Here is a 24,613-nt window from a genome sequence, read left to right as displayed (position 1 = left end):
CTTAAAGACCTCTATCATATCCCCCTCACCCGTCTCTTCTCCAAGCTGAACAGCCCTAACCTCTTCAGCCTTTCCTCATAGGGGAGCTCTTCCATCCCCTTTATCATTTTGGTTGCCCTTCTCTGTACCTTCTCCATCACAACTATATCTTTTTTGAGATGCGGCGACCAGAATTGTACACAGTATTCAAGGTGCTTGTGCATGTGTATTGCTGGGCCCAGTGATTAATGTAGTGTTATACCCTCAAGGGTATAGTGAGCTCACTGATAATGTAAAGATGTACCAGGCCTTGGTACCAGGAGATATAAAGATTTACCATATTAATGGTTAAAGATTTTTAAGGCATAACTGTTCATACTTGATATGGAAGTTTGCATCCACATATGTGTTTAATTATTTTAAAACTGTTCATACTCTTTGCCCTTGCATATTTAGTTGATTATTCAAACATTTTATTCTAATTATGAATGCTTGCACTGGACTCTGTGCTGAATTTTGTTTTTATTGCACAGATTCTAATATATTCTTGATTCCTGCTATATACCAAAATCAGTGTGGTTTATTTCAGTTCACCTCAGAAATCTATTTACATAGGGGGAAATCCATTATTATAAAGACCACACCCCTGGGTGAGACTAGGCAGACATTTTGAAAATTTCTCCATGATAATGCAAGGAATATGACTGGTCAATATTAGTGACTGCAAGATCACATAAAGAGCGTGAACATCCTTGCTGTGTTTGTGTCCTGTACACAACATTTGCTGAACCCAGTCAGGCAAAATGGTATGAACAATAGCCTTTATGCAGTGAAGCTGTTCAAATTTGTTGAAGCTTTGTATGCTTTTTATTTAGCAGCTATCCACAGTTGGAAAGTACTGTACTTCAAGATAATATTGATCACTGGTCCCCCCAAAAATACAAAAAATCACCTTAAAGATCTTAAAATCAAGATGGGCCTGCAGAGAAGATACCCCACAAACTTATTTTCTACCATGACTGCATTTTGGAAGCCTTAGAAAAGATTGCCAAGGATAATAAAAAAAGAGACAATGGTGATTAAGTAAAAGGCAAACACTGGTTTAAAAAAAAATAAATTGAAAATATTTGAAATATCTTTTATGGGCAGTTTTCTGGTACAAAATCCTTCACAGATTTTACTGTGTCAACAGAATCCTGCAAAAACTGGGGCCTTAATGTTCTATAATGCAAGAAATTGCTGTCTTCCCTCATCACCTTTGTCCATGACATGTGGAACAACTCTGAAGAAATTGAGGAAGAGGTAAAGAAACTGAGTCAAATGGAAGCCACATATTCAGATAAACGACCAGCAGCACAGAGGCACAAATCAATTTTCCAAGAATGAAAAAGTGACTACAAACTAACTGGATGAGACAAGTTAAAATTGGAAATCTAATGCAGAATGTTAGATAAACTTCAGATGAAATTGGATAAGTGATAGGGATGTGCTTTTGTCTGGAATGACATAGACAATGTCAACCGCGTTGTGTATATCGTGTCATGTTTGGGTCTTTTAAAAAAAACAATAAGAAAAAAACCCATAATTTCATTTTATATTTTCTATTTGCACTACTAGCTTTAGAAATGTGTAACATGCAGTTATGACATCTGCATGGGGAATATTGCTGTATAGTGTCAGGTAGTTGCTGCTCAATGTTCTTTTACTTGTTGAGAAAGTCTGTGGTGTCTTGTTCGAAGCTGTTAGTTTATTTTATGCTAAAGGTTTAAGAAACCCATCTATGAGTCCAGATATTTCACCTGTCAGTCCGCTAATACTCCTGTATCCAAGTATGGCATGGAGTGTACAGGGTGGGGATCAACCACCTGTTACATATTATCCTGGAGGGTACTTTGAAATTGTGGGCTAATAGATGCAGCGACCACTTAAATCCAACTTTTGCCACTACCTGCAGTGGTTGATTATCCAGGGCAATCATTTCCTTGATACTCAGTGTCAAGACCTTAGATGCTGCCTGCCCCTTACCCCATGGCAGTGAAGTGGAATTTCACCTAATCTCCCCTGTCATGTGTTGTTGCTGACATGGCCGTAGAGGCTGCTTGCCTGCCACCTCACTGGGGCAAGGGGGTAGATCGACTTGGGGAACAGACTTCCTCTTTTCTGTGGATTTCCTGCTGCTGCTTGCAAATGAAAGACTGCATCCCTAGACTAGTACAGGCAGCTTCCCCTGAAACCAACAGAGGCCAATATTCAGTAGGCCATTTAGTGGACAAGTTATCCGGCTAAAGTTAGCCGGATAACTTGTGTCATATATTCAGTGGGATAAACATGTTCCAGCATCTTACCTGACCCTGGCTCTGTAGCTGGTTTCCCCTTCCAAAAAAGTAAAAAAAAAATCTCCTTATCTTGGTTGGGAGACTCCTGTCCTATCTCTGTCATCATCAATAGTGCTGCTTGTGCTAGTCCTAGAACCCTGTGGAGGACAAGCCTTTTCTCTTTGTCTCCTGTTATTGTTGCCACGTCTATCTTTTGTTGCCTGTGACATGAAAGTATAACCCCCCTCCCGGACAGGGAACATAAATTGTGAGTGTGTCTTCCACCTGTCTCTCAGGATAGTGCTCAGAAATGTGGAAATAGGTCAAGCATATGGTATAGAGGTTGAGGACCCAGTCTCAGAAGTAGGAGAGGGTAGAGAATTTGCCTTGGACTGGAACAGTGAACCCTCCAATTGGATCTCTTCTCTATGAACCCTGTTTCCTCACTATCCCACTTGTTTGAGCTGGTATTCAACTTGTACCCTAAATATATTCCAAACATTTAAACTTTTATTTCTGGGGGTGGCCAACATAGGAAATATCTACAAGACAGTAGATGATAGTAAAGGTCATTGAATTAATCAGAGTTCAAAGGTTTTCACAGTTAAGATACCAGCTTTAGAGCTATCACAAAAACCATTAGCAACAAATTGTACAAAACCAAAGAGAACTGTTTGATCTCTCATCAGTGCACTACAATACTCCTCACTCGTCTTACCGTAGAAATGTATTACATTCCCTGCTCAATTCACAGACCTAGATTTACAATATCACACCTTACCATCAACTACGGTACTCAACATTAGCTTCATTTATATCATGTACTCACTGATGGGCAACAAGGATCAACCTCTCTGTTGGGCCAGTAACTCTATACCCAGGTAATATCCAAGGACTCTCCCTGGCATTCTTGGTACTCTCCTCTTTCCAGCTTCCTCCCCTTCCCTTGGTCCTCCATTGGCTGTGGGGGTCAAAGATTCCTCCAGTTCATCCTCTTAGACCAAGGTCAGGTCTCTTGATTGTTTTCGCTAGGAAGAAATACCACTTCAGCTTTGTACCTTACCCCTTGAGGGGGAAAGCCCCTGCAGGGCCCTCTTCTACAAGAAGGGGTCCCCAGACTCACCAGCCTTACTAGCCACTACCTCCAATCCTTGAACCAGGCATTCTATCTTCCCAACAACTCCCTCTAGAGAATCTTCCTCCCTTGTCTTGTTAGCTGCCTAGAACTGTGGGTTAGGTGGATTATAAATCCTTAAAATAAAACAAGAAGGAACACACCATTCTAACCACAATGGTAACTCCCATCCTGAAACTTCACCATTAAATAACATGCATACAATAAATTCTATAAACCATTTACCATGTCATAAGTAGCAGTTCATTGGTACTGCACACAATAATTTTTTCCAAATTATCCAAATAGAAGTTTTGAGGCTCTCGCACCCAAAATCTCTTCCCAAGCCATGCACCATCACAAAGGAATTTGAAACACTTAGACCACTAGTAATGGCTAGGGGGTTTTAGTGTAACCATTTACTCTCAGTACTAGTGTGAACACACACAAACAGCACACCAGACACAGTCACTCATATTAGAAACAAAGCATGCCACACACTGCTGTCTAAATGCTTACTGTATAGAGGCTGACACTAGTAACTGCATGTCACAGTTTGAGGAAGTATCACATACACAATATACTGACTCATTTCCACAAACTGAACATCAGAGAGCAAAGGTCGCTGTACCTACTTGACAGAGTCACTGTTATATACCACAACTCAAGTGAAACACTGATCTCTCTTTATTGGGTTCTACAGACAGACAAACCGAGGTCCATATTTAGACACAGTCCAGACAGCAAAGTTAGCCGGATAAGTTTATAACTTTGGAGGTATATTCAATAATGCAGCTGCCCTAATGAATATAGCTGGCTAACTTTAGGCCAGGTGTTTGGCCCAACCACACTTAGCTGGCTAAGTTATCTGGCTAACTCTAAATATCGGAGTAAGCCAGCTAACTCAGCTCCTCCTAGTTACACTCCAGAATGCTCCTAACTTAGCCTGGATTCACTAAACCACTATATGTTATCTTGGGAGGGGGCCCAATGTCACGGAAAGGCATGTACAAATCGCAGTGGTGGCCCCCAAAGCATGGACTACCATCACCTTAAAGAGCCATGAGGTCACGTGATGTGGTGAGCCAGGGAAGCACACTTTCCTGAGCCTCCCGGTGCCTGCCTTCCATCCACCTGCATCCTCCTCAATACAACGGCTCTTCAGGACCTAAAATCCCCTGTCTGATAGCTTGGATGTCCATCGCGCACTATATGCAGCGATCTCCCACGACGATGGCATCCAAAACGGGGAAGAAAGAAAAAGAAAAAAGCAGAGGACCCGAACCCAAGATGGTGGTAGTGACGGAAACGCCACGGGACGAACCCACGGTAGGATTAACTTTAGCCGCCATAGAAGAAGTAATCAAGGCAGCTTTAGATGAAAAGCTAGCTGGGGTGGTTAGCCAGCTGGCAGAGGTTAAAAACGCTCTCGCAGACCTCTCTCCCCAATTAGAACAAGCTGAGGGACGTATTACAGCTTTGGAGGAGGACGTCACAGCTGCTATCACTAACAATGCAACACAGGGAAAAAAAATTGCAGAACTAACAAAAAATAGATGAGCTCGAAAACCAGTGCACGGCGCTCAAACTTAAGGTTTATGGGATTCCCAGAAACTATCTTGGTCAAAGAGCTTCCTGGTGTCCTGAAAGCATGGCTGCCAGCAGCACTCAATTTACCAGAGCTGCAGGGCATCTTAAAACTAGAAAGAGCACATCGCCTAGGAATAAAAAAGGGCGCTACGAATAAACCCAGACTGGTGATAGCGAAAATATTAAACTATGCCCACAAAGGTGAGATCTGGGGGGCATGTAGGAAAACAGCAGACATACAATATGAAGGCAGCAATGTCCGCATGTTTCAGGACTATTCCATGAAAGTGTCAGAGCAGCGCAGGGCATTCTCTAAAATCTGCACTGCATTATATCACAAAAAAAATCTAATTCTCCTTACAATTCCCAGCCAAGCTGAAAGTGTGGCAAGAAGACAAGCAGCTGCAGTTTGAGTCACCAGAAAAAGCTACAGAATTCCTGGAGGGTCTGGAGAACTAAATAAATACAAAACATTTGCAGCTACTGGGAGAGGTGGATAGCAAATAAAGGAACCTTGCTTGCTGCGTACTTAACAAAAGACAACATGTATTAGACTTTAAGCTTACAGAAGCCTCTAAAAACTAAAACTGGGAAATTTTAAGTTGCTTCCCCTTTCAGAGAGGGAATGCATAAACATGGGGCTCAACCTTGACAAAATAAAAATCGCTCACAGCTACACACGGGGACGGTAAAAAAAAACAGGTCAGAACTGTATTAGTATGGCCTAAATACCCCAGGAGAAGGGGACAGTTATATACCTTAAAGAGCCACTTTGCTCCAAACTGACATTGTTACAATAAGTAAAAAAATGTCACCGAGGGGTCTAACTTGAACCTTCCTTCCCACCCCGGAGCCACCAATCGAGGCAGCCCCTGCAAAAATAAGTCAAAACAGAATAAATGTTGTGCATTACTGTAAGAATTAGAGCTGGGGTGGAGAGTTACATATACAGTAGTGTATAGGAAGTCAGGATAAGCTCCCGAAGAATGTTCTATTTGTCTACTATACGTCTCTCATATGGACATTTCTATTCTAGCTTACCACATAAGCCTCTTAAAATGCATGGAATAATGGACATTTAAAACTCAAAACAGATTAAAGTTATGCAATGGGCATACTATAGATAAGACAGACATTAAAAAATTATGGAAAATTAAACACGTACTATACAGAAATACTACGCCCAGAGACTTTTTTCCAGCATTTGGGCCTGCTGCTGGAAGGAATATTTTGCAATAATTAAAATCATTTCAAACCGCATGTTGCGTCCGTCGGTCTCAGACGGCTTAGACCTCTGTGCCACACCTTTCTTCTTTCTCTCTCCTCAAGCCTTGGGAAGATGGCTGCTGCCGCGTCTTCATGCCGCTCTCTCCAGCGTCCCCAGATCGGCAACGGCGACGGTGTTCGCCATGATTTTCCTGAGGGCTTCCTAGGGTGCGTGCGCGCACGCCACCCACGTCTATATCCACGTCATGGCGGGAACCTCGGGGGCGTCCCCTCCGAGTGACGTCATCACATCCTGGTATTTAGCCTGCCCTTCGTTTGCTAACAAACCGAGTTAGCAAGGATTGGATTGCCTCCGGTCTAAGCTGCTCTGCCGCTTCCAGCTGCCGCAGGAAGCTCTCTCTGCCCTTCAGGGTATTCTCTCTAACCTGGGTACCCGCTCCTCGGGGGCCCTTCTGCTCTATTTCAGGTACCTATCTTGGGACACCAGGTACTCGCTCCTTGAGGGCCTGCTCTCCCTAATCTGGTGCCTGCCACTGATCAACTTCTACCTGCCGGGACCTTCAACTATACAGCTTCTGCTTCAGTGAGTACTAACCTTCAGTCTGTCTTCAGGTTCAGCTCTCCGCTCTACGTCCGGGACCTGTTCCTGCTACATTGCGCTGCCTATCACCTACTCGAGTTGAGACTGGTCTCCTCTGCTGAGGATCCCTGGACTGCTTCACTGGGTTACCTCCACTGCTGCTTGCTTCTCAGGCAGTGCCATCAAGCTGTATAATAAATACAACTTCTCTGTGTCTGCATGTATAGAGTCTAGCCTAGTACTGCGGTTCCTCAGGGGCTCCTCCCCGTGGGAGTGGCCATCACCACAGTACCCAAGAATCCACTCCAACACCTCAAAACCATAACACTGCAAAGACAAGCTTTGCAGCAAGTTATTAGCAAGGACTCTGTTATTAGCTTGGCAATTATCTATGAACTAAGATCATGGTTGGAATTGGAAAAATTGCCAGAAAATGATTGGCTGAGGAAAAATATAAGAACTATGTTTAATAAAAGCATCATATATGTATTCTATAAGAGGGAGTCAGAGAAGACTTCATATTCAGTCTTTCTACACCCCAATACCACATGGGAGAAGAAGTCAACAAGCATGTGATGCTGCAAAAGACCAGTGTGATCTTTGGCCCTGGACGCCCTGACATTTAAGGTGTATGGATTCATGTTTAGATTCAACCAGTGAACTCACAGGAATGCAAGCTTCTCATTTTATTGCGTGAGAAAGCACCATAAAAGAGTCAGAGCTGAGCCTAGAAATTTGGCATCAGTTCCAAAGCAAACAATTCAAGCATCCAACTAGGCCCCAACTCAGATGTGATCAGAAGGAGACAGACCATAACAAAGATCCACGGCAAAGCAGATGTAACCAGACCCTTTGGCATATGGGCATCCAATCAGCCCAGCTGCAGATGTGACCAGAAGGAGACCGACCAGACCATACAGAGGTGGGCCTCTGACCTTCAGCAAGACATGCATAGATGACATGGACGCCTAGCTATGTTATAAGATACTTCACGAAAACTATAAGTTAGTCCTCACAGCATGCTTTGTGGAAAAATCTGAATCTTTATTGATAGGTGCAAACTCTAAAATCTTGAATTAAAATCATCAGGTCCCCTGACATGGTCACCATGTTTCGCCGCTCAGGCTGCATCGGGAGGGACAGTAAACACCATTCAAAGAGCTTATAGCTGCGTCTTCAATTTTTTAGTATATTCAGGAGTCCGTTCTGAATTGAAGACGCAGCTATAAGCTCTTTGAATGGTGTTTACTGTCCCCCCCTGATGCAGCCTGTGTGGCGAAACATGGTGACCGTGTTAGGGGGACGTTAACTCATTATAAGTTGATTATTTTAATTCAAGAGTTTGGAGTTTGCACCTATCAATAAAGATTAAGATTTTTCCACAAAGCATGCTGTGAGGACTAACTTATAGTTTTCATGCTCTACTTCTCCTGCTTCACTATAGAGCGTGTATCATATCTCCGTTGTGCCTATAAGATACTTCAGGAGCAGCAAGAAAAGGGAGGAACCTGGGTAGTGAGAAAGTATTATTTGCATATTATACAGTCTGGGGAATTTAAAATTGAACAATTGAATATATAATAATATACATATTTACCTACCTATACAAATCAGCAATAAATTACATTGTATACATAATCTCACAGTCTCTAAATTTGTGCCAGAGAGAGTGAAAAGTACTAGAGTGAACGTGAGTTGCATGGTTGCAGACTCAGATTGCCCGCCATCCTATTCTCCAAATGCGCTTCTACCACAAGGGCACATTAAACATATATAATAGGATAAGTGCCCAACCTTTACATCAAGGGTGAGCAAATTTTTTGAGCCTCGGCCCCCACCCACCAAAGTTGGGTAACATCATGTATATAATAAGAATTTATATGTGTGCGTGTGTATATACACACACATGTCAAAGTCTCTCACCAACCAATCAGCTGTTGAACCTTTTGCCAAATAGCAGGCAATCACGCTGCCAGCCAGAAGCTCAAAATTCCAGTTTTGATTCTCTTCAGGTTGCTGAAAGGAGCAATCAGATACACACAAACACAAAGGGAGGCAGATAACACACCACATCCAGACAGGCACCTCACAGTAACAGCAGCACAAACGTCTTCCACTACCAGACACATTGTAAACTAATACAAAACCCTACAAAAAAGACACTCAAAATCTATACAGCAAACTTATCATAACGTAACAGTAATAACACCAAGAACTCAAACAAGAACCTTACCTGTGAAAGCAGCACTGTATATATTACACTGAGCCCCAGAATACCAATATATCACCTACTGGGGGAAACAAAACAAACCTGATTGCTATAGATCCCTACACAGACACTGCACACTAGCAGAATCTCTCACTTTGATCAATGCACAGAGAAGAGACAGATCCTCATCCAATGCAGAATAAAGGATCACAAATTAGAACCAGCAATTTGCAGACAAAAACTGAAATGGAAACTCAAGAAGCCAGACGCTGGCTACAGTGTAACAATGGAAAAGCAGAACTTCCATTCCTCAAAAAACAATAAAATCAAGAAACATAAAGCATCAATTATAATTGTAGAATCATACTGTTACGAGCGCGCGCGGGCGCGGTCGTCTCGGGCGGGTGGTGAGCCCTTGGGCCACGGCAGGACCCCAGGAGGAGCCCAAGGCCACACCGTGGGAGGTGAGCTGAGCAGGCATGGTGAGCCAGGCAGGCAGGAACGGAAGCAGGGAGTCCGACCCTCAGCCGGACCTGCATGCCCATGGTAGCCAACACGGGGAAGTTGACTAATGAACGGTCCTCCGACTGTTCCCGGCCCTTTCGGACCCGCCGCAGGGAACGGCAATGGGCAGCAGGCCGGACAGAGGCGAGGGCAGACAGAGTCCTTAAACTGAAGACATCAGACGGGGCAGAAGCAAGACGAAGACATCAGGACAAGGGCTGAAGCGAGACACAGGAAAGGCCCAGGCGAGCAGGAACTCCGATGCTGGGATACTCACATCCGAAGCCCCCTCGGCTGGCAGAAGCTCAAGAGCCCGTGGGACGAATCCCTCCTGTTGGCCACTCCAGGGCCCAACAGGACAGAAGGCTCAGGAACCAGGTCAAGGCAGAGACAGGTAGACATCCGGACAAGGGCTGAAGCAGACACGGAAGACAAGGCTGGACGGGAACATTGCACTGTCCATCAGGGCGCCCTACTCAGCCCACCCGTGGGACTGAGTCGCGGACCACCCTGTCCCAGACGCGCCCTACACAGCCCAGGAAGGCTGGTCGCGGACCACGCTGAGAAGGAGGGTGCGGGGAAGACCCAGGCGAGCAGGAACTCCGATGCTGGGATACTCACATCCGAAGCCCCCTCGGCTGGCAGAAACAGGAGCAGACATCAGGCACACGTCTAGGCAGACATCAGGAAACATGGAGGACCTGGACCAGCAAGGTTACAGACAACTGTAATGCACAGATCCAAGGCCTGATCGAAGGCCGAAGACAAGCAGGAGTCGGAGTCACAGACCGGAGTCAAGGCAGGCTGAAGACAAGCAGGAGTCGGAGTCACGGACCGGAGTCAAGGCAGGCTGAAGACAAGCAGGAGTCAGAGTCACGGACCGGAGTCAAGGCAGGCTGACGACAAGCAGGAGTCATAGTCACGGAGGACCTGGATCGGGAGAGGCCACAGGCAACTGTGTAACCCAATCCGAAGGCAAAGACACAGTGAACAGAAAGTCCTTAAATACTGGAGGTAGAAGGCAACTCCCTGGGAGGAGCTTGCCAGGACCGCCCACCGCTGGTCCTATAACTAGGGTAGAGAGCTGCGGGCCAGCCCCTAGGGAAGGGCGTCGCCCAACAGGAAGTCCAAACGCTGAGGCATGCAAGCCACAGGCACAGCTAGGCCTCTCAGGCCCTGGAGCAAGTCCTGGATGATGCGCAGGCGAGGCCCTGGCTTCAGAGCGGCCTCTGGAGGAAGGTAAGAGACCTCCTGCAGCGCAGCAGCAGGGGGGATCGCAACAGTACCCCCCCCTCAAAGAAACCCCCCCCTCACAGAGGGACCAAAAACAAAAGCCAAGCAAGAAAAGCAAGCAAGCAACCAACAACCACACACCACAAGCAAGCAAGCAAGCAAGCAAGCAACCAACAACCACACACCACAAGCAAGCAAGCAAGCAACCAACAACCACACACCACAAGCAAGCAAGCAAGCAAGCAACCAACAACCACACACCACAAGCAAGCAAGCAAGCAAGCAAGCAAGCAACCAACAACCACACACCACAAGCAAGCAAGCAAGCAAGCAACCAACAACCACACACCACAAGCAAGCAAGCAAGCAACCAACAACCACACACCACAAGCAAGCAAGCAAGCAAGCAAGCAACCAACAACCACACACCACAAGCAAGCAAGCAAGCAAGCAAGCAACAACCACACACCACAAGCAAGCAAGCAAGCAAGCAAGCAAGCAACAACCACACACCACAAGCAAGCAAGCAACCAACCAACAACCACACACCACAAGCAAGCAAGCAAGCAAGCAAGCAAGCAACCAACAACCACACACCACAAGCAAGCAAGCAAGCAAGCAAGCAAGCAACCAACCAACAACCACACACCACAAGCAAGCAAGCAAGCAAGCAAGCAAGCAAGCAACCAACAACCACACACCACAAGCAAGCAAGCAAGCAACAACCACACACCACAAGCAAGCAAGCAAGCAAGCAAGCAACAACCACACACCACAAGCAAGCAAGCAAGCAAGCAAGCAACAACCACACACCACAAGCAAGCAAGCAAGCAAGCAACAACCACACACCACAAGCAAGCAAGCAAGCAAGCAACAACCACACACCACAAGCAAGCAAGCAAGCAAGCAACAACCACACACCACAAGCAAGCAAGCAAGCAAGCAAGCAAGCAACAACCACACACCACAAGCAAGCAAGCAAGCAAGCAAGCAAGCAACAACCACACACCACAAGCAAGCAAGCAAGCAACAACCACACACCACAAGCAAGCAAGCAACAACCACACACCACAAGCAAGCAAGCAACAACCAACAACCAAGCAAGCAAGCAACAACCAACAACCAAGCAAGCAAACACACACCACAGGCAAGCAACCAAACACACACCACAGGCAAGCAACCAAACACACACCACAGGCAAGCAACCAAACACACACCACAGGCAAGCAACCAAACACACACCACAGGCAAGCAACCAAACACGACGAGAGACCAACCAAACCCAAGGAAACACGGGACCACGCGAACACGGGACCGAGGGAACAAGAGACAGAACGAATGGAGACCGCGCGAGCAGCGACCGAGCGAACGGAGACCGCGCGAGCAGCGACCGAGCGAACGGAGACCGCGCGAGCAGCGACCGAGCGAACGGAGACCGCGCGAGCAGCGACCGAGCGAACGGAGACCGCGCGACCGACACACACAAAAACAAAGAGGGAGCAAGGGAACGGAGAGCGAGGAGCGGAGAGCAAGGGAGCAGAGAGCGAGAGAGCAGCGAGCAAGGGAGCGGAGAGCAAGAGAGCAGCGAGCAAGGGAGCGGAGAGCGAAGGAGCAGAGAGCAAGGGAGCGGAGAGCGAAGGAGCCCAGGAGCGAAAGAGCAGAGAGGGAAAGAGCGGAAAGCGAGAGAGCGAAGGGAGAATGAGCGAAGGGCGAGAGACAGGAAGCAGGGGAAACAACGCGGGAACGAGGAGGACGGGAACCCACAAGCGGGAAAACAGCACAAACGAGCAACACAGGACCAACAGCACAAACGAGCAACACAGGACCAACAGCACAAACGAGCAACACAGGGAAAAACAGCACAAACGAGCAACACAGGGAAAAACAGCACAAACGAGCACCCACGCCGCACACAGCACAGACGAGCACCCACGCCGCACACAGCACAAACGAGCACACCCAGGCACACAGCAGAAACAAGCACACCCAGGCACACAGCAGAAACAAGCACACCCAGGCACACAGCAGAAACAAGCACACCCACGGCAGAAGCAAGCAGAAACAGGCAAAAGCAAGCAGAAGCAAGAGCAAGAGCAAGAGGGGGGGAGGGCGGGCAGAAACTACAGCAACATCAGGAGGAGCGCAGGCGCCTCCTGCAGGTCGTGGAACTCCATCCTGGGAACAAGGAAACGATGGTTTGGGTGCAGGCGCCTCCTGCAGGTCATGGGAACCCAAACAGCTGGCGCCTCCAGCAGGTCGTAAGCAAGAGCAGAAGCTGGCGCCTCCAGCAGGCCGTAAGCAAGAGCAGAAGCTGGCACCTCCAGCAGGCCGAGAAACAAAAGCAGACAGAAGAAAAAATCCTGGAACTAGACAAGTCCATCACGAGCACAGCTCACCGAGCTCATGGCCTTCGGATTCTGTTACGAGCGCGCACGGGCGCGGTCATCTCGGGCGGGTGGTGAGCCCTTGGGCCACGGCAGGACCCCAGGAGGAGCCCAAGGCCACACCGTGGGAGGTGAGCTGAGCAGGCATGGTGAGCCAGGCAGGCAGGAACGGAAGCAGGGAGTCCGGCCCTCAGCCGGACCTGCATGCCCATGGTAGCCAACACGGGGAAGTTGACTAATGAACGGTCCTCCGACTGTTCCCGGCCCTTTCGGACCCGCCGCAGGGAACGGCAATGGGCAGCAGGCCGGACAGAGGCGAGGGCAGACAGAGTCCTTAAACTGAAGACATCAGACGGGGCAGAAGCAAGACGAAGACATCAGGACAAGGGCTGAAGCGAGACACAGGAAAGGCCCAGGCGAGCAGGAACTCCGATGCTGGGATACTCACATCCGAAGCCCCCTCGGCTGGCAGAAACAGGAGCAGACATCAGGCACACGTCTAGGCAGACATCAGGAAACATGGAGGACCTGGACCAGCAAGGTTACAGACAACTGTAATGCACAGATCCAAGGCCTGATCGAAGGCTGAAGACAAGCAGGAGTCGGAGTCACGGACCGGAGTCAAGGCAGGCTGAAGACAAGCAGGAGTCGGAGTCACGGACCGGAGTCAAGGCAGGCTGAAGACAAGCAGGAGTCAGAGTCACGGACCGGAGTCAAGGCAGGCTGAAGACAAGCAGGAGTCAGAGTCACGGACCGGAGTCAAGGCAGGCTGAAGACAAGCAGGAGTCAGAGTCACGGACCGGAGTCAAGGCAGGCTGACGACAAGCAGGAGTATTAGTCACGGAGGACCTGGATCGGGAGAGGCCACAGGCAACTGTGTAACCCAATCCGAAGGCAAAGACACAGTGAACAGAAAGTCCTTAAATACTGGAGGTAGAAGGCAACTCCCTGGGAGGAGCTTGCCAGGACCGCCCACCGCTGGTCCTATAACTAGGGTAGAGAGCTGCGGGCCAGCCCCTAGGGAAGGGCGTCGCCCAACAGGAAGTCCAAACGCTGAGGCATGCAAGCCACAGGCACAGCTAGGCCTCTCAGGCCCTGGAGCAAGTCCTGGATGATGCGCAGGCGAGGCCCTGGCTTCAGAGCGGCCTCTGGAGGAAGGTAAGAGACCTCCTGCAGCGCAGCAGCAGGGGGGATCGCAACACATACTAATAAAAAAATAATTATTTCAAAACTGACAAATAGAATATCTATGAAAGTCATATACATTTTTTAAAATTTCCCAAGCACAAATATTTCAAAACAGCACACATATCAAATAACACCCAATAATTAAAACTAGTGAGGATAAAAAAACACAAAAAACCCTGCTACCGATATCTGGGAACTTGATTTTCAGTCATCCTAAGATTGTCGAGAAATAGGGCGCTAGGGGGACACCCAAATTTTATCCTCTCTCGCTCACACACACACTCACATGTTCATTCTCTCTCACACACTTGCATACATGTCCAGTCCACACACTCTAATACATAGGCTCTAAATCCCTCTCTTTCCCCCCCCCCCCCCCATGCACACAAAAGCTCTTACTCCCCAGATTCCCTCATACACACACAGGCTCTCACCCACACAGGCAGACACCCATTCTCTCTCACATACTCACAGATTGACCCTCAGACAGGCACCCATTCTCTCATACACACACAGACCAACCCCCAGGCAGGCACCCATTCTCTCACACACATAGACCCACAGGCAGGCACTCATTCTCTCTCACACACACAGACAGACCCCCCTAGGCAGGCACTCATTCTCATACATACACACACACACACACACATATACACACACACACACACAGTCAGACCCTCAGGCAGGCACCTGTTCTCTCACATACACTCACACACACACACAAGTTCCCATTCATACACATACACACACTGAAGGCAGGGCCCCTATCTTTGATTTGCTGGCAGCCTCAGAGCCTCTCTCATTCCTGCTGCCACTGTCACCACCACCGTGCGGCTGTTGGGGAGGAGCTGATTGCTCATCACTGCTTCTGGCACTGAAGCCCATTCTGCCGCCTCCTCTTCAATGAAGGCCCCATGATATTAAAAATTGGCAGGACTAGCACTTCCTCCATGCTGATCTCATTCATCGCGAGATCAGCATAGAGAACGTGCTCATCTTGCGAGTTCTAATACTGCGGGCCTGCACAGACAGGGTGCCCTTCTCTGCTCAGCTGCCGGTGGGCAGTCCATTGGCGTCTGCATGGCCTCTCTCTCTACTTTTTGGCCAACAGTGGGATCGGGTGCATCAGCAGTCGCACGCACCGTCCCCTGTGGTACGTTATTCGCGGCACCCTGGAAGCACATGACAGGGCAAGGGCCGGGAACCAGATAACAGTGGCTGTTGGTCTGGCCCCCATATCGCAAATGCCATGCAAAGCAGCTGACTGCAATAGGGGCAGGAATCTGGCCAAAAACCTATGCGATATCGCGAATATCATGCAATATCACCACAAAAGGGCAACATCACACAATATACGCTGTTTACAATGCATTATAGACCTATCACAGATTAATGAATCTCCCTATTAGCCAGCTAGAATTTAGCCATATAAGTGACCAAAAATTCAATTAGCCGGCTAAATGCCTTTGAATATAGATCTCACTATGGGGCCGATGTAATAAGCTCCAGTAGACTTGTGTGAGTTTTTGCACATGGTTTTACACACATTTTCCCACGCTAATCTTATGCATGTATGTATTAACATGGTTAGCGTGGAAAAGACACACGCACAAACCTGCTCAAAAACCTGAGGCTGGGTTAGTGAAGGGCCGTGCTAATGCCATGCAAAGGAGGCAATTATGTATTCATGGGCAATGCAGAAAGCCATTCTGGCGTTAGTGTGGGGTTTTTTTAAGTGGTTTTATATTGCTTAGGTCAGAGCAGGAATTAAGTGTAAGCGCCTATCTGGAGGTCAAAAAATTATGCAGCAGCAGAAGCCAGAAGAGAGGTTGGAAAGGGAACAGGCTCATGTCAGAACTACTGAATACTTTTGTAGCTCCTTCCAAATCTCTGCTGCATTTCCCCCGCTCACCGGCATCTGCCATTATAACTCCCACGCAGTCAGTGATGGATCATGAAGGGGTTAGACATTGCTTACCCAGCTTCAGCCCCACTCCCGGACCACTAACTCACTACTGTCTTATGAAAGGGAAAGGCTTTCAACTGAGAATTAATCACTTGTCACCACATTAATGCAGGTTTATACACAGTTTATTGCAAAGGGCCTTCAGCACACCTTGTAATGCACATATCTATGCGGCTATTTGTTTGGCATGGATTTTCTGCACATATCTCATTTGCATGTCATCCCCTTATTACATCCCACAGAGGTGCCTGCTTTTTCCGTATTCGCTGAAAAAAATACACACTAAAAAATAGCGCTGATTTCACCGCGGGTCTTATTACATCGGCCTCTTTGTCTTTCTCCAGCACTCTTACCCTTGTTGCATGAAATGTAGAAATATAGAAATGACGGCAGAAGAAGACCAAACGGTCCATCCAGTCTGCCCAGCAGGTTTCGCACTTTTTTTTTCTCATACTTATCTGTTACTCTTGGCTTTTAGTAACCTTTTGGTTCTATTTCCCTTCCACCCCCACCATTAATGTAGAGAGCAGTGTTGGAGCTGCATCTAAGTGAAATATCTAGCTTAATTAGTTACGGGTAGCAACCACCGCAATAAGCAAGCTACACCCATGCTTATTTGTTTACCCAGACTAAATAATTCAGTCCTTGTTGGTTGTCTGTATATAGATCCACTTTTCTTCATTCCACCTGCCGTTGAAGCAGAGAGTTATGCTGGATATGCATTGAAAGTGAAGTATCAGTCTTTCTCCCCTGCAGTTGAAGCAGAGAGCTATGCTGGATATGCATTGAAAGTGAAGTATCAGACTTTCTCCCCTGCAGTTGAAGCAGAGAGCTATGCTGGATATGCATTGAAAGTGAAGTATCAGACTTTCTCCCCTGCCGTTAAAGCAGAGAGCTATGCTGGATATGCATTGAAAGTGAGGTATCAGACTTTCTCCCCTGCCGTTGAAGCAGATGCTGAAACCCTGTGACAGTCAACAGGGAAATTACATTGTCTCCTCTGACATAGTGGCATCTTGCTTTATCCTTCTTATATAAATCTTTTTATCAATTGTTTCTTTCACTCTGAGAAAGAGCTTCAGAATCAGAACCTCTCTGAAATCCAACAGAGAAATGACTGAATAAAACAGTGACTGCTCAAAGACAGAGAAACATAGAAATGTGATGGCAGAAAAAGACCAGACTGCTTATCTAGTCTGCCCATCCACCCAACTAATTCAGCTTTACAATTCCTACCACTCTCCATCAGAAATCCTCTGATTTTAACCCATGCTTTCATGAATTCAGATACTATTCTTCTCTCCACCACCTCCATAGGGAGGCTTTTCCATGCATTCACTAACCTCTCCATAACAAAATATTTCCTTAGATTATTTCTGAGTCTACTCCCTTTCACCCACATCCCATGACCCCTCATTCTATAGTCCCCTTTCCATTAAAAGAGACTCGCCTCCTGTGCATGGAAACCTTTGAGATATTTCAGTGTCTCTGTCATAGATCCCCTATCTCACCTTTCCTCTAGCATATACATGTTTAGATGTTTAAGTCTGTCCCCATATGCTTTAGAACAAAGACCACTGAACATTTTAATAGCCATCTTCTGGAGCTACTCCATCTTGTTTATATCCTTTTGAAGGTGCAGTCTCCAGAATTGTACACAGTATTCCAAATGAGGTCTCACCAGTGACCTATACAGAGGCAATATCACCTCTCTTTTTCTGCTGACCATTCCTCCCCCTATGTATCCAAGCATCTTTCTGGTCTTCTTTGATGCTTAGAAGAATTCACCCCCTATACTCTATCTTTCTCTTGGGTTTTTGCAGCCTAAATGCAAACTCTGGATTTTTTTTTTTTTTAGCATAAGAATATAAAAACATAAGAATATGCCATACTGAGTCAGACCAAGGGTCCATCAAGCCCAGCATCCTGTTTCCAACAGTGGCCAATCCAGGCTACAAGTACGTGGCAAGTACCCAAAAACTAAGTATTAAATCTTAACTGCCATACCCTAGACCAGTGATGGCAAACTCCAGTCCTCGAGTGCCACAAACAGGCCAGGTTTTCAGGATATCCACACTGAATATGCATGAGGAAGATTTGCATGCACTGCCTCCATTGTATACAAATCTATCTCATGCATATTCTTTGTGGATATCCTGAAAACCTGGCCTGTTTGTGGCACTCGAGGACTGGAGTTCGCCATCACTGCCCTAGACTATTTCTTGAACAATGCTGGATTCTTCTTTATGTTTTCCACACCTTCCTGGCTGACTGTCCTGTTTTGGCAAAAACACAAACCTTTCCTGACAATCCTTCAGCAATGTCACTTACAAAAATGTTGAAAACAACTTGTCTAAGGATCAATCCCTAAGCACACCACTGGTAATGACCCCCTCTCCCTCACAGTGTACTCCATTACCCACTAGGGTTGCCTACTGCCTGATTTTGGACTGGCCAGCCAGGTTTTCAGGCATGCTGTTCAGCGTCCAGTCAGAAGTACTGACCATATGCTGAAAGTCTGGTTTTGCAGGTGGCTCCTCCTCTCCCCCACAGTCTCCTAGTTCCAGGGAGAGAAAGGCAGGGGTGAAGCCTCTCAGAAGAGAGTTGTGTTGTATTACTGCCCCCTCCTCTTATGTGTGATTGGACAGTATAGGGAGAGGAGGTGGGACACATCAGAGCTCTCAGCAACCAGTGGCTCCACAGATTTCTGTAGATTTTCTTGGTCCCACCCACCCCCACTCCTCTCTCTCTCACAGCATGTGGGGCCAAGACCCGAGAGAAGGGCTGCAGTGAGCCAGCCGAGACAGATACGGTCACAAAGGAGAAGGTAAAGAAATAGACAGACAGAGATACAAGGGGAGGGGAGAAACACAGAGGGGAAGAAAGGGGAGATACATACATGGGGAGCATGGCAGGGTTGAGAAACAGAGTGGGAGGGAATGGGTCACAGGGTCTCTTGTTCCATTCAGCCGACAGCTGCAGCTGTCTGGGAAATTGCTGTATAAGGCTGTACCTTCCTTCCTCAGCTCTCACGCTGGACCCATGCCTTGACCCTTAGCAACTCGTAATTTACCTGATGTTAAACATATAGGGGTAGATTTTAAAAGGTGCGCATGGGCATACATGTGCGCGCGCTACCTGGTGCGCACACATGTATGCCCGATTTTATTACTTGCGCACGCAAGTTATAAAATTGGGGGTTGGCGTGCACAAGGGGTGCACAGTTGTTCGTTTTATGTGGTCCTGTTCCTAGCCCTTCCAAAGTGAACACCAAAAAGAAATATTTGTTAAGCAATTTCCACATCAGCATCTTCATATTCCTCCCCTTCACTCAAAATGCCCCTTTTGCACTTCTTCCTATCACTAACATATCTAAAAGTATTCTTGTCCCCTCATTTTACAGTATTTGCTATTTTCTCTTCCATTTGAATCTTTGCATTCCTGACTAATTTCCCAGCATCTCTTAGCTTTTCTAGATATTGTTGCCTGTCTTCCTATTTCTGCAATCTGTAGTTTATGAATGCTAACCTTTTTCCCCTAACTTTTCAGCTACCTTAGAAAAACATAACAGCCTCTTTTTCCTCTTTTCTTTATTACTTACCTAACAAAAAGGCTAGCTTCCCTTATAATAATTTTGCCCTCTGCTCTTCTTCCTCCCCTAGATTTTCCCTTCCAGCTAACAACTTTTGAGGTACTCCACCATTTTAACAGTTAGATTTCCAGAAGTCAATGACCCTCGCCATTGAATGAACTTCAATTTCCTGCATCCTAATAATAAACCACACCATCCAATGATCAATGGATCCCAGATGATCATCCACTACATCAGAAACACTGTCCCCATTGGTAAGCATCATGTCCAGTATCACCCCCTCCCATGTGGGTTCCATTACCAGTTGATGGAACAGTTCTTCTTGAAGAGAATCCAGACTCTCCTTACTTCTAGAAAGCACTACAGATGGGATGTCCCAGTTAACATCTGGCAGATTGAAATCTCCTAGCAATAGCACCTCCCTCTTCATAGAAAAATTTGTGAATATCCTCTATTAACTCTCTATCCATTTCTTCTGTGTAATGGAGGTCTATATATTTCAACAATATGAATAGAAGCTATATTCCCTCTTTAATTTTCAGGTTAAAAAATGAGAAAGTTATGCTTGGATAGATTAGTTGAAAAAGTGCTCCAAGCGGAGATTTGGCCAACATTCTCTCCACCTAGCATGTTGTTGCCCAGGTAGAGTGTCCATCAAGCTAGGTAGAGAGAACGTTCCCCAAACCACTTCTTGGTGTGAGCGTCCTCACTCCGACGGCCAGCAAATCTGCACTAGAGATCACTGTTCTGTCCGTAGGTCTCATGTGGAATGCAAAAGTGGCCCCCAACCCCCGACGCTCATACCTAATCCCCACCCCGAGTTAGTAGGTAGCCCTCCCATAGGGATTCAAATACCTATGTAGGGCATAGGCACTATAGTAAGGCGCTCTCTCTCTCTCTCTCTCTCTCTCTCTCTCTCTCTCTCTCTCTCTCTCTCTCTCTCTCTCTCTCTCTCTCTCTCTCTCGACTAATTTGCATTCGCGAATCGCGTTAACAGCTGTTAACACGATTCGCACGCGGTAAAGTGCTTTGAAAATGAGGCCCATTGTTTCCTTTTTTGACTGCTGCAGCACACTGAGCCGACGATGTCAATGTATTATCCACTATGATACCTAGATCTCTTTCCTGGGTGGTAACTCCTAAGACAGAACCTATCTGTACTTGAGGTCTGTAGTTTATTCCAGTGTAGATGGCTGTGCCGTCACCCTTGCTCATGGCAACCCACAGCGCTTCCATCTTTTCCCCATATCCCTTGCACATCTGTTCCTTTAATGTTATTGTTTTTTTAAATGCAACTGTCCCCCTTTTTTGTCTACCCTGTATTTCCTGAAAAGATTATAGCCCGGTAAGGTGATATGCCGATCATGGGACTCACTAAACCACATTTCGGTGACCATCACATTATCTAGATCTGCTTCCGCCATTACAGCTTGCGAGTCTGGAATTTTATTATCTAGACCTTGAGCATTTGTGTTCAAAGCCTTCCGGTTCTTTTTCTTCCCTTCTCTTCCTTCTGCATGTTACCAGTGGCACGATATTTGGTGATGGGTTTATCTGTTCAAGACACTATATTGCTGCAATTTATTATGTTGAGGATGTTTGGCATATGGATTTTATTTCTGTTTATGTTTTATGTAATCCATCTTGAACAGATTTTGTTTTCTGGAATATGTGGAATATTTATATGTTAAATTAAATGAATCTGTCTCCCAGACCATATGTATGCAGTGATGCCTGAGCAATATTTTATATGGGCATCAAGAAAACCAGATTTGTGTGCAGCCCTCGAGGACCAATGTCTAATATAACCCCCATTTTACTGGAACACACCCAATCCCCAACCTTTTCCCTCTGCCCTTCTCTGCTTCCTGTATCTCCTACAGTAGTGCACCACTGTGTTCAGGGGCTTTGCTCATAGACCAGCAGATAGGTGCATGATCGTTCCAGGGTTTTGTGAAGCCAAGCCCAGAAGGATGCTAATTCAAGGTTAAAAAAAAGAAAAGAAAAAAAAAAAAGTTACCAATTCTGCAGATTGTACACTAAACTGACTAAATATCCTAGTCAGAAAACGAGGACCCCTTGATGAAATCTAGATGTTATCATGCGAAGTAATATTGAAAAGAATGTTTAAGGCTTGTAGAATAGCAGAGATGTCTCATTCTATATATTTTCCTCACTGCAGGTCCCGATTTGTAGCGTTCCAGGTACACTGTCAGCCCTCAGAATTGTCTGCTACAGGGTGCACAGGAGAGAATTACGCTGCCTGCCTGACTGCATACACAGGAATCATAGGTACCACAGCCTTACAATTCTTTTGGTTGTACACCAGTACTCCTGCAGCTTTTTGCTTCCCCAATCAGAACAAAAAAAAAAACCCTAAACTAAACTAAAGAAAATTCCAGTCTGCCCTACTTTCTACACCCGTCTTCCTTTTTACAGTCATTTCCAAAGCTGTTTTGCAATGGCAGTATTACAAACACGTCTGTTTTACTGTAGTTACGATGATATATGTACAGTATATTGCTGTTTGCATTTAAGGTTCCCAATAATATATTGCTGAAGCATCTCGGAAGAAGCTGCAAATGTATTGCCCTGTTGACGGGGAGTGAGAAGATTTGCAGTGCATTTATGGTTTTCTACATTTTGCAGTTGCCACTCCATAGCAGTCTTGCCGTCTTGCCAAATCATTGACGACATATTTACAATGTATTGACACCTGCTGTGCCCCATTGATTCATGCTGAAGTCCATTGGTTCTCAACCCTGTCCTGGAAGCACACCTAACTGCCCTGGGATTTTAATATAACCAAGGGCAGTAACTTTAAAACAAGCGCACGGGCACCCGTGCGCACGGGTAAGGGCGCACAAATGCACATACACTGAAATTTTAAATCATGCACGCAAGTACACGCGTACGATTTAAAATATTCCTACCTCATGTATGCGTGCACCTAATTTTAAGTGGTTACTTGAGTAAACATATAGGATAGATTTTCAAAACTTACGCGCGCACATGGACTCATGATTCTATAACATGCACGCTCTGGGGGGAGGGGGGAGTCAACGTTAGCAAATACGCACGGCGACGCATCGGGGCCTTCCCCAGTTCCCTCCCAGTCTGCTCCAATTAAGGAGCAGACTGGGAGGAAACTTCTGAACCCTCTAGCCTAACCTCCCTTCCCGTTCCCCTATCCTGCCCTCCCCCTATCCCTACCCTAACTGCCCCAAATGTTCTTATTTTACCTTTGCTCCTGCCTTTGAGCAGGAGCACGTTGCGCGCACCGGCACCCAATCCCCGGCACAGCGGCGAATGGCTGCTGCGCCGGGCGCCTCTAGCCCCACCCTGCCCCCAGACCGCCCCTTTTTCAAGCCCCAGGACTTACACGCGCCCCAGGGTTTACGTGCATGGCCGGGCCGTTTGAAAATTGGCCCGGCCATGCACGTAAAGCCCGGCCACGTGCATAAACCCAGGCTTTTACGCTCTCCGGGGTTTGCAAATCTACCCCATTTTGCGTATCTTCCTTAAGACTTTGTTGGCTTTAATGCCTGCGGGTAAGCAGATTTTAAAACATACTCGTGCGAAGGCCATTCCCCATTTTACCAATTAGTCCACCAGTTCGCCCAATCCATCTTGAGGTCTTCCAGACCCCTGCTGGTTCTTCAGCCTGCACTCCCCCCAGTTGATACATAGTCCTCACCCAGGCAATTTAGGCCTAAATAAATATTTTTGCAGACTTACACCTCATCAAGAGCAAAAGAAAACATGGGCAGGTAACAGCCCACCGTGCATTGTAGCCATCGGATTTAAAATACGAATTTACATTGCGTAAATCTTGGTCATGCCCCTAGTTCACCCCGACTCCTTTTTTTTTTTATCTCGCGCGCACGTGCATATAGACATGTCATTTGTGACTTTTAAAATATGCGTTGCTCACAAGCAGCCCATATACTCACATATATGGGCCTTTTAACACGAACAACACCTTTAAAATTCACCCCACAATGAATATGCATGAGATAGATTTGCATATAATAGGTCCTTAGTCTATGCAACCATTGTTCATGAATATTTACTATGGATACCCTGAAAACCTGACTAGTTAGGGTTGCCTTCAGGACAGGGCAATGGTAAACAAATTGGTAATAAGTTGACATTTCTAGATTGTAATGCATTTTAAAGACTTCAGTATAACACATATAGTAACATGGGGTGGATTTGCAAAGTGGGTCAGCTGATAAACTCCCAAAGTTAGCCAGCAAGACCCAACACTAAAACATTTAGCCACGCTGAGCAGCTAAACATAGCCACCTAATTTTACTAGGTGGCTAATATATAGCTAATCAAAAAATAAACAGTCCTATTTACAGCATCAACATAGCTGGCTAGGGTTATGGCTGAAGATCATCTTAAGATAGCTGGCTAAAACATAGCTAGTCATCTTAGGCAATCTGCTCCAGTGTACCTGTCATTTGCAGGTTAGGCATATCAGGAAGGGTGAAAAAAATGAAAGGGACTTGAAAAAATTGGGAAGAAAGTCATGAGATTAGAAACTTTGCTTTAATGCAAAAAAAAAAGTTGTTAAGTATGCGAGTGGGGCACAAAAATCCATTCGCAACTTATCAAATAGAAGAGCAAGAACTTATGCAGGACCCTAGGAGTAATCATCTTAGATGGCCTGAAGGTTACCCAATCAGTGTCATAAAGCGAGAGGGAACACGAAGAGCATGTTCCA

General features: G+C 46.4%; 1 protein-coding gene across 3 annotated transcripts in view; it reads left to right on the top strand.

Annotated features, from left to right (window-relative positions):
* The window catches only part of GFRA4 (GDNF family receptor alpha 4), a 463,837-nt gene that overhangs the window by 401,506 nt on the left and 37,718 nt on the right, over positions 1–24,613 (top strand). For all 3 annotated transcript variants that reach the window (XM_029594092.1, XM_029594101.1, XM_029594083.1), the window contains one exon: positions 22,064–22,173. In XM_029594092.1, coding sequence (XP_029449952.1) covers positions 22,064–22,173 — 110 coding nt within the window. The remainder of the gene's footprint in view (positions 1–22,063; positions 22,174–24,613) is intronic.

This window comes from Rhinatrema bivittatum, chromosome 1 (assembly GCF_901001135.1).
Source record: "Rhinatrema bivittatum chromosome 1, aRhiBiv1.1, whole genome shotgun sequence".
Taxonomy (NCBI): Eukaryota; Metazoa; Chordata; class Amphibia; order Gymnophiona; family Rhinatrematidae; genus Rhinatrema; species Rhinatrema bivittatum.
The sequence above is the reverse complement of the archived record's forward strand: the minus strand, read 5'-3'. Positions and strand labels throughout refer to the sequence as shown.